This window comes from Trichoplusia ni, chromosome 9 (genome assembly GCF_003590095.1).
Source record: "Trichoplusia ni isolate ovarian cell line Hi5 chromosome 9, tn1, whole genome shotgun sequence".
Classification (NCBI taxonomy): Eukaryota; Metazoa; Arthropoda; class Insecta; order Lepidoptera; family Noctuidae; genus Trichoplusia; species Trichoplusia ni.
This window is the reverse complement of record NC_039486.1, coordinates 14,064,339-14,079,379: the sequence shown is the minus strand read 5'-3', so window position 1 is coordinate 14,079,379 and position 15,041 is coordinate 14,064,339. Positions and strand designations below refer to the sequence as shown.

At 36.0% G+C, this 15,041-nt stretch overlaps 1 protein-coding gene across 7 annotated transcripts in view; it reads left to right on the top strand.

Moving 5' to 3' along the window:
- Nucleotides 1-15,041, top strand: part of LOC113497243 (CUGBP Elav-like family member 4) — a 519,343-nt gene that overhangs the window by 400,398 nt on the left and 103,904 nt on the right. For 5 of the 7 annotated variants that reach the window (XM_026876709.1, XM_026876712.1, XM_026876711.1 and 2 more), the window contains one exon: nucleotides 6,333-6,458. In XM_026876709.1, the coding sequence (XP_026732510.1) occupies nucleotides 6,333-6,458 (126 nt within the window). Of the gene's footprint in view, nucleotides 1-4,191; nucleotides 4,246-6,332; nucleotides 6,459-15,041 lie in introns of all 7 variants that reach the window. The other 2 variants (XM_026876713.1, XM_026876714.1) reach the window with 2 other exon arrangements.

Below are 15,041 nucleotides of genomic sequence, written 5' to 3'. Positions count from 1 at the left end.
TGACAATTATATAAAACATCTCAACCATTTTTTTATCATCTTAAAATTGAGGGCATCTTCCTCTGCCAAAATCCATTAAATAAAGCACATTCAAACCTCATTTTATGCAGGTCCGATCAATTTCCATTTCTCCCGAAAATAAAACAGGCAACGCTACCAATCAAGCCGCTAATGTTGCATGAAACCTATCAATAATATTGCTAACCCTCATAAATTCACGTTACATCGGAAATGTTATCCCTTGCAAGCAAACAATATGTTGTTATGATTGATTGGGGACGGTATTAGGGAAGGTGCGAGGTGCCTGCCAACGTTTTTATGTACTGTCTATGTAGTTAGGAAATTACATTCGTCGAGTATTCGAAATCAGGCATTTTAAAGATATGAAATATGACACGAAATAAAAATAGTTTTTCGATACTCAAGCATATTTGGCCACCTTCTTCGAAAACTCATTTTATTGTAGCGATAAATGTAATGGATATTACAGCTCTTACGAGAATGTGAAATTGGGGTTACATACGCACGCATATTACATTTCCATACCATTTATATATTCCCCTAAGACAGAACGTCGTAACTGATTTACGTAAGCCAGCTAGCTCCGTAGGTATAATAACCAATCAATTCCCAGTACAAATTGGTGCCCATTCAGCGTATAATTAGTTTATTTATCGCGGCGTTAAGGGCCGACCTATAGTGTTGCATTAGCATTTAATGAGGAGCGTTGCGGCTGCGGCGGGCCCGTCACGACACGCTAGCCGCTAGCCGGCGGGCTAAAGTAGCCATAAACGAAACAGCCAGCGTACACCAGTGGCCGAGGGTACTGCAATAACACCGAATATGTTTCACTCATGCTACACTGCAGTTTGTACTAAAACATCTGATACAAATTAATACCAAGATTTTCTAAACTATGTGATTGTTTCCTAAATAAACAGACGCGCTTACATACGATTGCATTTGATTTAGAGACATTTCGATTGCGCAGCATCTCACCAAAAATAATAATTATTTGAAAAACTCTCGTGCGGACTCGATTACAATTTTCTTTATCAAATAGCAAACTCTGACAATAAATACTAAACGACAATCTCTCAAAATATTAACGAACATCAGTATTCCTCAACATTATTACCACAGCAACATAATTCCCGTTTCGCCAAGTAATTCTGCATCGTTGCAAAGCCGAAAATGCAAAACAACCACACGATTAAAAACAAAAGCCATCGCGGGAATCGCCTCGCATCCTACCAACGTAGCTTACATCATTGCTATGAAGTTTGGCTCGTAGCTCACAATACCCACTCGTACCAGCTTTGCAGTACTGTCTAATTAGCCGCGCCGAGAGCATCCAATCGCCAGCCAATCGTAGGTGAGTTTAATACGAGCCGAACGATTATAACTGGTAACATGGAACATTGAAATACAAGGAAGTGACACTCAGATTACGAATCTCTCACTCAAAGTGGGAAAAGGAGACGATAAAAAATTTCAGACATTAATTATATAAATTAAAAGCATTACCTGACAAAGATTTGTTACTTGTCTGCCGTCGCTTGTCAAAATATACAATGCAGATTCTAATTTCTCGCTTAATTGTCAGTCAAAATCTTCGAAGCGACAAGAGAATACATATTCTAGTTGTAAAGTATACTCAGAGGCACTTCCCTTTAGAACTCTACAGTCTATATTCTACGGCTGTTAGCGTATGAGTAAAAATGTTGCAGAAAGCCAAGTGGGCTTATCTGGCAGGTTGAAGCGATCTCTATCAATGAGTCGTTATTTTAAAAGCATAGGCTTTTGAGCTCCGTATTGTATGTATCGTGATGGGATCGGGATGAGGTTTTAATGTGAATAATTGCTTGTATAATATTTGTTACTTGACTACTATAAATATACATGTAAGAATGCAAATTTTATTGCTGTTTATTAAAATGAACTATGCTTTCAAGACAATTTGATTTCCGTTATTAGATTATATTATTTATTTAAAATGAAACTTTTTAAATATTCCTACAAAATTATGTCAAACGAATTTCCATTGAATCCTTTTTCGGAGTAATTTGTTCGAGGTATGAATTTTCAAAATACTTTTGACCTGGACTTTAAAGTGGTCTTTCAGAAGAATCATATTATGTATTCTCGTCATGATTGTCCAGCTGGTGCCGATTTATGTAAATATAAGACCTTTTCTTTTCAAGAGATAGCCTATGAAAGGAAGTTCTACACTATCTGGAAATATGTTGGAAATTATATATTCCCAGTACTTCTAAGTTACCAGCACTTTTATTTAATTCCGTGTAGTCAAGTTTCAATAATGCATTTAATACGCTGGAATGTATAAACTTAAAAGAAAAATTGACAACCACAAACTAATAGTAAGTACGCCAATAAAATGTATCATAAAATTCATAATCTGATTCAGCAAACCAACCATTTTAGCGCTCTTGTACTCAAGAATCTCGGCGAACTTAATCCTGAGAGACATGAATATGTTTTCAAATTAATTCGGGGATTATGTCTGAGAGATTTATTTTAAGGGTCACTTCTAGTCTCTTAAGTCGTACGGTATAGGGTACAATATGCATACGAGTCGCGATAATCATGAAAAAGGTTGCTCATTTAAGCTTGTGAGCTTGGAACTTTGATTTGTTGTTACAAACGTTAAGATGTGAGTTACATTAGTGAATGGCTAAGTTATATTTCGGTACATACTATTATCGGTTGAAATATAAGTTAAAAAAATTATTACTCTACACTCAGGCGTAACTTTAACCATAATCTAGTTATATCTTATTTGCTTTTGCATTTTTCGATAAGTCACCTTTATTCTTAAAAATCCCAAAAAGGCAAACGAAAAAACACACATTCATTTTTATATTCATACCCAACAAAACATATGGTAATAAAACCCTCCTAAAAAACACTGAAGACCAAACACACTCATCTTCCCGATAACGTGCGAGCTTACCTAGTGCGTGTGTCCGCAGCCTTATTATCAAGTCCGCTGTGAAATTATCTCAATTTAGGTGGTCATTAGCAGAGTCGCACGGGAGAGATATCCGGCTGGGCGGATATAAATCTGAATTTAATGACCGCTCGACCGGTTCTAATAATTCCGAAAATTTAGGAACAGACGCCACTGGAGCCGTAACCGTACCGTACCGTGACGTGCATTGTTTGGGAACTTTGTGCCCTTTAGTTTCGGGAATACCTGTTTGCAGTGTTGGGTTAAAGATAGCTAATTGGACTTTTGTTGTGTTCAACACAAATAAAGGCGAAATGTAGAGTCTCTGTGGATTGTTGTTTGTATGTAGTTTCTGAATGCAACTCCGCTGGTGCTTAGTTTGATTATTATTTTGTGATTTTGGTATATTGTATTCCTTAAATTATCATTTGAATAAGGTTGTTGTATGTTTAAACATTAACAAAAGAAGTCGGATTTACTCGGTTGTGCTTGCCTTACTCTGTATAATTTGGTTCAAAATAGTCAGACGATCTCCCCAAATACACCATCAGAAACCGAATCAGAATATTGGATATTTTTTCTAGCACAGCGACCAATAAACGTAGCGGTCCAATTGCAACAGTTAATGATAAATAAAGTACACATGTTTTCTTGACTGCAAATACCCGAATTCAAGCAAATGTTTGCGTTTAATTTGGCCGGGTACAATGCGGTTTTAGTCCGTAAAAGTGTTCAATAGTGTTTGAACAGTTGGCTTTTGGGTCTTTTACTAATGTTTTTTCACTGTTTTAAGTTCGTTCCTTTCTCGGGAATTCAAGTAAAACATGATGTCGTTTTAAGAGTTGAATGGACTGTTTTCAGATGGAACCTATTAAAAAGTTATGAGGAGTACCAGAATGTACATAAAATATTTATCAATACCTATTTAATTTCCCACTATTTAATACTTAATAATTTAATTGTATATACTGCATACTCTACATAGGTCTTACAATAGATTAATGAATTAACTTTTCTACTTTCTCTACAAAAAAATAATCTTCATTCAAATTAACGTCATACTGTCACAAATCATACTACATTTATCCATTTCAAAATAGAACAAATATTTACATCCTTCTACCAATATGCTAGGAAAAAAGGGAGGTATACCTAGGAATGTTAGCTAAATGCCTCCTCACACCATCGTGACAATGTGGAGCGGTGGAGTAAGTGTGTAGCGTGTTCTTGTGTTCCAGGGGGCGAGGGGCGGCGGCGCGCCTAGGCGGACTCAGGTAGCGTTTGTTGTGCGTGCCCTAGGCTGTACTGTTGTCACTGTCTGTCAAATAGCGCGCGCAGTGAGCGAACGTCTACGTCAAACCTCGTTGAGTACGTCTTGCCTTTGTATGACCACCATGTAATACAACTTAACTTTATAGAGCCGTATCATGCTGCCTCTGTCAGTTTTAAGGGCGCCTTAAAGTTAAGTTGTGTTTTGGAGTGATAAATTTAACTGTTCGTGTTTGGTTTTTGGGTTGCTTTTAAAGCATCTTGGCAAGGCATACTTGACAGTTGAGTAAAGGTTCGACGTAGAACGCAAACACTCACTCTGCACCATTAGTTATCGTCGTGCTGTAAAAACTATTTTATTTTTTCTGTTTTCGTATTCATTTCGATGCGTAATTAGTGTGGATTTATGTTATTATGTCATTAATTTAATTAAAAAGTTACATATTTGATCGCTGATTTCTGTAAAGAGCCCTTTGACGCCCTAAATTTCTGCCGCTCGTTTCAAAAGAGAAGAATATAATTTGGTGACGCGTACTTCTAGCTCACACAGAAGTCTAAAAGTAACAAAGCCCCCAGAGGGTTCCGTAGTCCCTAATCGATGTGTGACCCCTAATATCTACGGGACCCTCGTCGATTCACCATTGCAACGTTTTAGTGTAATGTGCTAATTTTTGTGTTGACCTGAATTTGAATTTTGTTCGTTGTATTCATTAACTAAAACTGTGTGTTATGTGTTATCATAGAGCTGTTGTTGTTACATCACATGTGATGAGATATGGTGATGATGGTGATACAGTCACATGTGGTATGGTGATAAGGTGATGGGAGCGGGCGCGTGTAGTGGCGGCGGCTCACTCATCACCCTTTGATAGGGCGCTGTTTGGAGGAAACATTGGAAAACCATTTATGTGTGCATCCAGAAATTTATTTGTAGTGTTTTATGAAAATATTAAACGTAATACTTTTGGCAGAGGTTGATAGAATGCAAATTAAGTGCTTACAATTTTAATCAAAAGTATTCAATTTGTAAAATAACTCTCTTTTAAAAAGTTTTATTATTTCATGACAATTAAATAAAAACAAGCAAATAAATTTCTCAATGCACTTCAAAATTGTAAACTCTCTCTAGGCTGTCTCTTCCTTGACTTAACATTGACAACAGTAGCAACTTAGTGCGCGCGCACACAGCGCTACAAACATATACGTAAATGCGCATACGTTTTTACTAAATTCTTGAAATTCCATAATACTAAAGAGATATGGAAAATATTGAATAAAATACGAAGCACCTTGGTATAAAATACATATCAAGGTACAATCAAAGTATGCACATTTACGTCAAACCATTGATTTTAAATCGTTGTAAAAAGAAAAACGACTTATTAAATGTAATCAAATTATCCGAAACATGATTAACAAGTTGTTTTTCACACAAAATTAATAGGTACCGTGGTGTCAGCGGGAAACTGTCGCGCGATAGCGGTGCCACGTAATGTGGCGTTGTGTGAGCGCGCCATTACCCGAACGTTCCGCGCTACAGCGCCAGCGCCCTGTCATGACGCCGTCCGCACTCGCCCGGTCACTCGGGACGCTCCTGGTTACAATTGGCACCGAAGTCCAGTTTAAGCCCGCCGCTCCACGCACCACCGCTAGGCTTACTGTGGTGTGCCTCATTGTTTGACTGCGCTCTGTTGCTAGTGACGCTTACACAACAAACTGTACTTAGAGCTAAGTTTCATAATGTTTGAGACAAGCGTGTTGAGTTGTAGCATCGCGTAGACATGCTACTACGACGTAGCGGCGTAGCATATTGTAGACTTAAACGCGCGTGTTTTGATATTTAAATTCTGACATCCAATCTTCTATCAGAAAAATTTGTATAACGTCGTATTTCAATTTGAATCCCGACAAATTGATTGATATGAACTGCAAACATGCAAAAAAAAAGCTTTTTACAACAATCCGATTCATATTTCGTGCAAATAAATCTCGATAACGCTTGGAACTCGAGCTTGTTTAAGTGGTGTATGCTAGCAAGGGAGCGCTGTGTCCCGGGTCGTATGGAGATAATAACCGTTTGTTTCTCACACAGATCGGAAGCTGTTCGTGGGCATGCTCAGCAAGCAGCAGACAGAGGAGGATGTGCGCCAACTGTTCACACCGTTCGGCACAATAGAAGAGTGTTCGATACTGCGCGGCCCGGACGGAGCGAGTAAAGGTCAGTGTTTGTATTATACAATCTAGTGTCTTACTTAATAAAGCTGGTTGATATTTATGAAACCAAAATGAAAATTAAGCTTAATTTGATCCAATCTATAGAAAATCTTTTGCAAATTGAACTTTTGGAAGGATTAGTTGACTATTTGTCGAGACAAAGAAATTAATGTTTGTATATTAAATCCCTACACGAAATTTTTAAATTTTCTTAAAGAGGTTAAAAAAAAACAAACAAGAAACAATTGCTTTAGGAAGAACTGAATTCCTTCTCATTCAGTATCATTATAATAAATGCGGGTACTAATGAATTATTTACGTGAACACCCTAAGGTTGTGAGAGCCACCGTATAAACATACTTAAGCTACTACTACTAAGTAAAAGCCTCGCAGAACAGTGTTAAACACGTTGTTGTTAGTTCCTTAAAAAAATATTACAAAACAAGCTGTTTATCCGGAAAAATACCAATATTATTTAAAAAAGAAATCAAACAGCAACAATACTAATGTTGACCATATTGATAAATCATCACTTAGCAATAAACTTACGCCAATCACTCACAAACAATGTTGCAAATCAAAATAAAACAGCTAGAAACGGTAATATATTTTCGATACTTATGACATTGAAGAACAACCAACACTCGCAAATACTTCATGCAACAAAAATCTAATTTGTACGAATCAACAAACCCGAAAAAGCAATATACACCAAATTATTTATCGGGAATGTTGAAATCCGTTACATTAGCCGAGCGAGGCGAGCCTCCGAACACCGTAATACGTCATATTGGTGGACGCGACAGACCGGCTCGATGTTACTCCGATTTAATTCCGGCCCGACCAACAAAATTGTCGCATTTTAATTGAGTTTGAACAGTAAACTCGGGAACGGCGCGGCGGTTTGTTAGTCGCCTAAGCGCCGCTGTCTTTATATACACATTAAGGCTTTTTACTCAGCGGAGAACGTTATTATTGAACGATAAAGTTATTAACTACGGAGTACAGATGTAGAGAATTGCGCTGCAAATTGTTAATTCGAGTTAATAACGAACGCCTCAGCGAAAGCGATAAAGTAATTTTTTACGAGCATCGTCCGAACATTATCGTTAATGTTTTGCCGTTATAAATTAAGTGGTGTTTCGACCTCAATCTTAGGAGATTACTGAGTTTAAGAGTAATGGAATGTTAGACTATCGGCAGCTCTTAATTTGTTTTACACGTTCAATTTTGTATAGAAAAGGAGACACAAATTTGTCCTAATACTCACCTATATAGCTTGATAATAAGTATGAAGGAATGAGAACAGAAACCTATACTTTTAATTTCTTTGATACCTCAAATATATATTCAGTCTTTTAAAACCAAGGGAAATAGATCTTTTAACTCTTTTCAACTTCACTTTTAAGTAACCATTTTTTTTAGGCTATCTAGTTTTTCTTTACGAGTTTAGTAATAATCATGTGATTGTAAACTTGTAATTGACATAAAAATATATAAGTACTGTAAATGTTTCCTATGCAATATCAAATCTTACGAGTAATCTTAAAACCCAAAAATACCAAACGCAATTTTTGTTCAAAATATTCTTCATCTCAAGCTTTACTTAAGACAGGACGCAAATTGATTATAATGCAAGAATATAATGTTATTCTATTAATGAACCTCTGTGCCATTACGTAGTAAGGGGCGATAAAAACGTTATTTATAACACCTCTCTTTTTCCCTCACTTCCATATATTTAGGAAATATTTTCCGCGTAATCTTATGGGATTCTTCATTATCATAAAAATTTACTCAGACTTTTAGATGGTGATCTTACAGTGCGTGTTACAACGTATCATGGCTTCACAAATACCATGATAACGGAGACATTTTGGGCTTGCCTTTGGTTTTGCTTACGTGGTTATCGATAATGTTGACAAAAAGTAATCCACGTTAACTATTATGGTGTTACAAAACTATGTTTTGTTTTCAAATCATTTAGAAAATTTAGAGTTAATAAAAAACAGACAGCTAAAACAAACTGTTATAGTAATAATAATAGTATGATTACATCACGTCGTCTAAATTTCTTTATAGTTATGCTACATAGCTATAATGCTTTATAGGTACTTAGAATGTATTTTCTGCTCTCCCGGCACATATTCGTACGTAACTGTAGGTTAATATATGTAAATGAAACAACTTCCTAACTACATAAATTCATTATACAACCTCAACCTATCCAGAAATCACAAGGTTTATTAACATAACATTAAAATATGAGCATAATGATATAATTTATACAAGTAAGCAAGTTATACATGTATAAATTATACATGTACAGATAGCCTACATCCTTAGCTAATTACGGGAGTTAATTACTTGCCTTCGTTTTTCCTACAATAATAAAGTGGAACAGCTAAAGAAAAACCTCTCTTAAATATGAGTTTTATGAAATGAAGAGGGTTTGGTAACGTTTTGTTAAAATATCTTACAAAATTATTTGCGATGAGACTTTAGCTTAATAGTATGTCAAGACTTTCTGAATTAGGACTATTGATAGATGCCTTTTCATTTAGCAGATTTAATACAGTACAATATTATGATCACACCTAATAAATATTAAATCCAACTGAAAATGAGCTAAACAAGCTGCGTTCATCGCAATAAAAACAGAACAGATAACAAATGAAACATTCAGAGCAAATCGCAAAGACTCTGACAAGTACGTCTCGTTTGTATCACAGCGACGCAAAACTTAATATTAACTGCCTCAACTTTTTAACTCTCATTTCTCATTCACCAAAGAAACAATGTAGGCTTAATATAGGCCTCGGCGTTCTCAGTCGCTCGTTTTATGAAATTTCCCGTCCCTTAAGTGACATAAAGCGTTTGTTTGAAGCACAACTAAAAATCTAATTTCACGAACAAAAAACACAATTTTCGTGTTCGCTGGTTAAATAGGGAATCAAATCACTGGTTTGGTGGTCGACAAACAAAATGTACTGGTGGTCAATAAAATTCACTTTTTATTTGCAATTCGTACTATCTTCTTAGCTTATGGTGCCCGGGGGCGTATTACGTGTTATTATTAAATGATGTAACGGTTTACTCACGCGTATTTATCGGGGTAGCCCGACTAGTTTCGGACCCACCCGGAGTCCTTAATCATGAGCAGACGCGGCGGGATCACGCATTACGTGTTAGTTAGCGCTCACGTTCTACGATGCCAGAGAGGCTTTAGAGGACAAGTGTTTTGTTTTGATATCGAACTTCGTTTTAAAAATTATGAACTGTTTATATTCCAAGATGCCAGTTGCAAAAAGTTTGACATCGTATGTTAACGGTCACATCTACGCAAATAACACTACTACGCTGTAACAGAATACTTCAACCTTCACTACTGAGTAACACAGCTTTAATTTAAAATCACAGACCGCAACCAATTAAACAGCACAAAACACTTATTCTGGAGTCTGCGGTCAAATACCTACCCGTCAACTACCGGCGTCAACTACCCACCGTCAATCGGATATTCGTCATAACTTCGGACGATCTCGTTACTCTCTATCGTTTAGCTTGTCGTAATAAGGTCGTCGGGTCACGGGAATGCCCCTCGTAAACCGAACAACCCGACTCTTTACTGTCCCGGTAATGACAGACCCATAAAATATCACCAATTTACTTCACACTCAGATACACAAATACAAAGATTCTTATTTTGAATGTCACTTTAAAATAGTTGTTACTGATTTTACAAAAAAAAAGGCAGTCAACCAGTTTTGTTCAGCAAAATCGATAAAGTAAATAACTCTCTCCGTTAGGGAATACGCGCATAATTTTATGTAAATCATGTATGTGATGAATTAACCAAACACTCAAACCTCTGGTAATTATGTCAGCGACCGCGAGACCACCGATGTGGTTATGATTTGCGCAATTATAATGTATCGGGAAACAGGAAAAGGTCACACTTTAAAACGGTATAAATAGTAAAGGGCTAATCTTACAACTATGTCCTAGTACGGGTTAAGGTCGTTACAGTGCAATTTACATAGAAACCGAAACAACAATAAAATTTCAAAGAACACGCATTCCCAGCCCAAACATTAGAGAGGCCATTTGATTTTATCCACAGACAACATCAGTGTATAACGTTCACAACGTTACTATTCAAATGTAGATCCGAAGAACGATTTCCGTAATATTAGGCAGCTTATAGAGGTCGCCAAAGCGGGGTATTACGCGAAAAATTTGCGCCTATACTGTAAAAACATAATAAAACGGGGTCCGTAAGAAAAAGCAAACCATTCTCGTCATTGCAAACGACCGCATTACGATCTATATGAGTCGAATAACCCTGTGAATGCTGCCTGGAGATCAATACGCATGGAGCGGATACATTCGCGATCCTAGTCTTTATATTATTTTAGGGTATGTTTTGCAACTGTTTCGTTTGAATTTTGGATGTGCGAGTTTATTTGTTGTTTCCTGATATAATTTAAATGTAAATAAGTTACAAATAAATAACGTTTTTTGTGTGTTTGTTATGAATCAACGACTTTTGTCAGTTTTATGTGTTAAGATATTATGATGTGTAGGGAAATAATAAAATAATTCAAAAATTATCTTAATTTTTGTACTAATGTCTATAAATTTTCGTACTAATACCAAAAAAAATGTGAAAAACGCTTCAAAGGTAAAATAAATGTTCTTAAAATTAATAAAAAAATATACCACCAATAATATGGCACAAGACGTATTCCCTACAAAAACGACAGCATTAACCAAAAAATATACCCAACATTATATAAACATGTTCTCTAATTGAAATCTCATTGCAAAAGTCCCTTACGAGAATTTCCCAATCCCCGGCGACTCCGCTCACATGACCCAAACATTGAATACATCAGCGACAGACCGAATTAACCTTGAAAATATCCAAAAAGGTTGTATATCTAACGTATCATATAACATATGGGTTCATGTTACTATGTAAATTCGATTTTTGTTGAGACACCGATGTTTTAGTAGTATACAGATTTCTTCTGAGTTTAAAAAAACGGAATAGAATAAGCAGACTTCTTTAGTTCCTGATGTGACATTTAGAATATCAGCATTTATGTATGGTGTGAAAATAACGAGTGATTATTTGTATGGCAAAAAATAAACGTTATTCAAGTAACACAACTACAAGCTCTATCAAAACTGAATATTGTTTTATAATATATGGTAACAATCTATAACAATGGCATTTAAAAATCTCTAAAGTCTTATCAGCTCCTCTTGATTAAACCGTATCAACTGGAGCAACTAAAACAAAAACGAAAATCTAAAAGTGGAATAACAAAATTGAAATCTCATTGGCCACGGGTCGGTGTTTGTGACGCAACGGTACCCCGTATTTATTACTGACACACCTTATCTCGCATACTTTACGAGTCCATATTTCAGGGGCCCAGCAGTCGTGATTTTCGACAACCCTACTATAAAATGACGGCTTAAGTGTTGCCGAGGCGGGGCGCTGACTTAGTTTTTATTAGGCCCTAATGTTTGAGTATTTGTTACTTGAAAAGAAAATAAAAGAGTAATTAGCTGGTCAAAATATCAAAAAGTTGGTCACTTTTGTTTTTTGTTGAAGTGTTACAATTTGTTTGTAATCTGTTTAAATCATTAGCATTATTTATTTTTGAGTAGAATCAGTCACAGATTTTGAATTCCAATTGACGGGCTGCTATATAACAATAAACACTCAAGTACTTACCTACTTAATACTCGCTTAATCATGTATTCCTAAGTCCAAATGATTCCATTACTCTAGCCGCGGCGCCAATTAGATCGTCAGTCCTAGATGTAAACAAACAAGAACATCTGCCATCCTTGAATGATGATAAATCTTATCAGAGCCTGATTCACAAACCGCCGCCAATTTGCTGACCAAGCCTCAAGATACCCATCGCCGATGGCCGTAATAAAGCATTTCCCTGAATTGTTTCTTATTCCCTGTGCAAGGATAAGCAGCTCAGCTGAATTATTATGTCCTTATCTCGATATCGCATCAGTATATGTTAGATTTGTAGAGTAAACAGTTTTATTGACAAGTGTGACGTCGCATGTTTAATTTATGGAGGTAACAGACTTGATGGTAGAAATAAAATTTATGCAGTTCAACTTATAACAGATAAAATCAATGATTTATTAAGTATCGGATTTACAACCACTTTCCAAACGCATAGAAAGAAAAAAAAAAGGTCAAACTTAAAGCATAAAACGTCTATGGCTGGCAATCCGAATTTAAAAAAGTTTCGACGATGTAATAAGTAAGAAGAAATTCAAAATCAACATTCCTTTTAAAATAAACTTTCGCTTTTTAAAATCACTTGGCAGCTTGGTGCTTAAAAAAATAAGTTGAGGGTTCAGTAGAGGCAGCGCCGCCGAGCTGGTCGCACCGCTTGTTATTTCGCTGCGGTCGATCTGCGGGCGGCGGCCGCAGCGCAAACGTCACGCGGCGTGACGGGCACGTGTTGCGGCCGCGTCACGTGACAGCGACGGAATTGCGTCCTGCAACTAATGAGCGCTTTGACGTCTTTCTGCGGGTCCGTCAACCCGCGTCCTTCACTATGAGATATGGGTCATGGTTTCTGCTCATGTAACTTGTATGATATGTGTTGCTTATTTGTCAAATTGACGATAGCTTGCCATGTTTGAAAAGTTAAATAGTAACCTTTCTTACTTACAATATTTTTTTCAAATTTTAAGTATTCAGTTCATTTTTAAAGCATCATAAATCTGTGCTGGTTTCATAGCATATGTCTAACATTCGGAAACCTTTTTATAATTAGAATATTAGAGACATTCTATTTAGGACAAACTAAAAACCTATTCTTGAAAACAATATACTAAGTATTTTTCCAACTCCTATTTAATTTGAATAATGTCATCGATGTATAAAATTTCTAAGCAATTATTAATTTCTCCGGCGGCCATATCTCGTGGCCGTATTTGCCATGGGTACCCCGACAGGGGCTTGTTACATGAAACATTTGGCCCGAGGCAAGGGAAATGCTCAACTATGTGGAAAAAAAGATTTTTTGCGCTTTGTGCCGAGATCCTCAGATATGAAATACGTATTTAATTAAGCTCTATATTGTAGGGAAACGAAATTGAATGATAAAATTAACGAAATGATACCGGAGGATTTGTGAAGATGCTTTGTTAGTTATTTGTATGAGATTCTGAATGAAATGGAAAATAGAAAATAAAATTATAAATAACTTTATTGCTGTAATGACAGTCATATGACTCATCTTACTAACAAAATTATCTCCATTATATTAGATCTCTCTATTAAATTACGTCTGAAAAGATGGACAATATAAAAATGACCGAGTATAGCGATTAAAATTATACTGAACAAGAATGTTTCAAAGGGTATTAAAATTTATATTGGAATATCTGAAATCACAATTACCAGCTTAATTGCTAGAGCAATTTGAAATTGATTAACAGCAGAAGGTATTTAATAAAGTATATGTTCAATTCTATTTTGAGATGAAATGTAAGAGCATTAATTATAATGGTATTTATAACTAATTTCATTTTGACCTCTCTTTGTACTTATTAAAGACACGTGCAAATTTGTAAAATTTCAGACTTAATTTGAGACTACGGAATTTTTTTTCCCACAATATATGCCAAAACAAATAAATGTATTTTGAAGCATCCACCAAAACTTAAAGCTTTGTGTTTTTTTTGCGTTTGAAGTTTGCGCTGCCGCATCGTCTACGTATTAAAGACTTTAGTTGAGTCCGTTACCAAATAATCACGAAAGTTATTATACTAATAATTTAATAATCATCGTTATAAATATGTCACAAAAATTGTCAGGAAAAATATACGTCACCGGTAACATATAGCCCAAAAACAACGGAGCAAATGTTTCTTAATACACACAGGAATATCTCAATTATTCCTAAATTCAGTATCTTCCTTCCAAAGCTATGTCAAGGTCGACTCTCAGTACCAATGTCACGACTTTAATAAAAGCGCCCAGAAAAACAAAAGCCAAACGTTTTCCTTATTTAGTCATAAACTGCAACACTTTCCCGCGAATACATCAGATGTACACCCTCAATCGAATTGCCCCAACTCGAGTACACTCGAAGACAATTATACACTTCATTTAAAAAAGAAACGCCAACAATGAGCACGTCAAAAGAAATGATTCACATTAATCGTACCCTCTTTAAAATACAAAACAACGACTGCCGGTCCTTAAGCGTCTTTCAGGCGAAAAACGTCTGCCGATTAATTCATGTCAGCGAGTGTTCGGCGTGATACGGAAAGAGCCGAACGCGCACGAACCGGCGAGTCACGGTGACTCGGGCAGCCGTCACGCTGTAAGCTAAGTCACCGCCTATTGGAATTGATGGATTCACTACGGATATATTGGTGTTATTGAATTGTTTATTGATGATGTGTTTATTTTATTGTCTTTTTTTGGATATCTGATATTCGAAACTATACTGTTATAGAAGCAAAATCCAAAAATAGAATTAGCCTCGTTTAGATGACTATGTTACAATCGGATAATTATGAAACA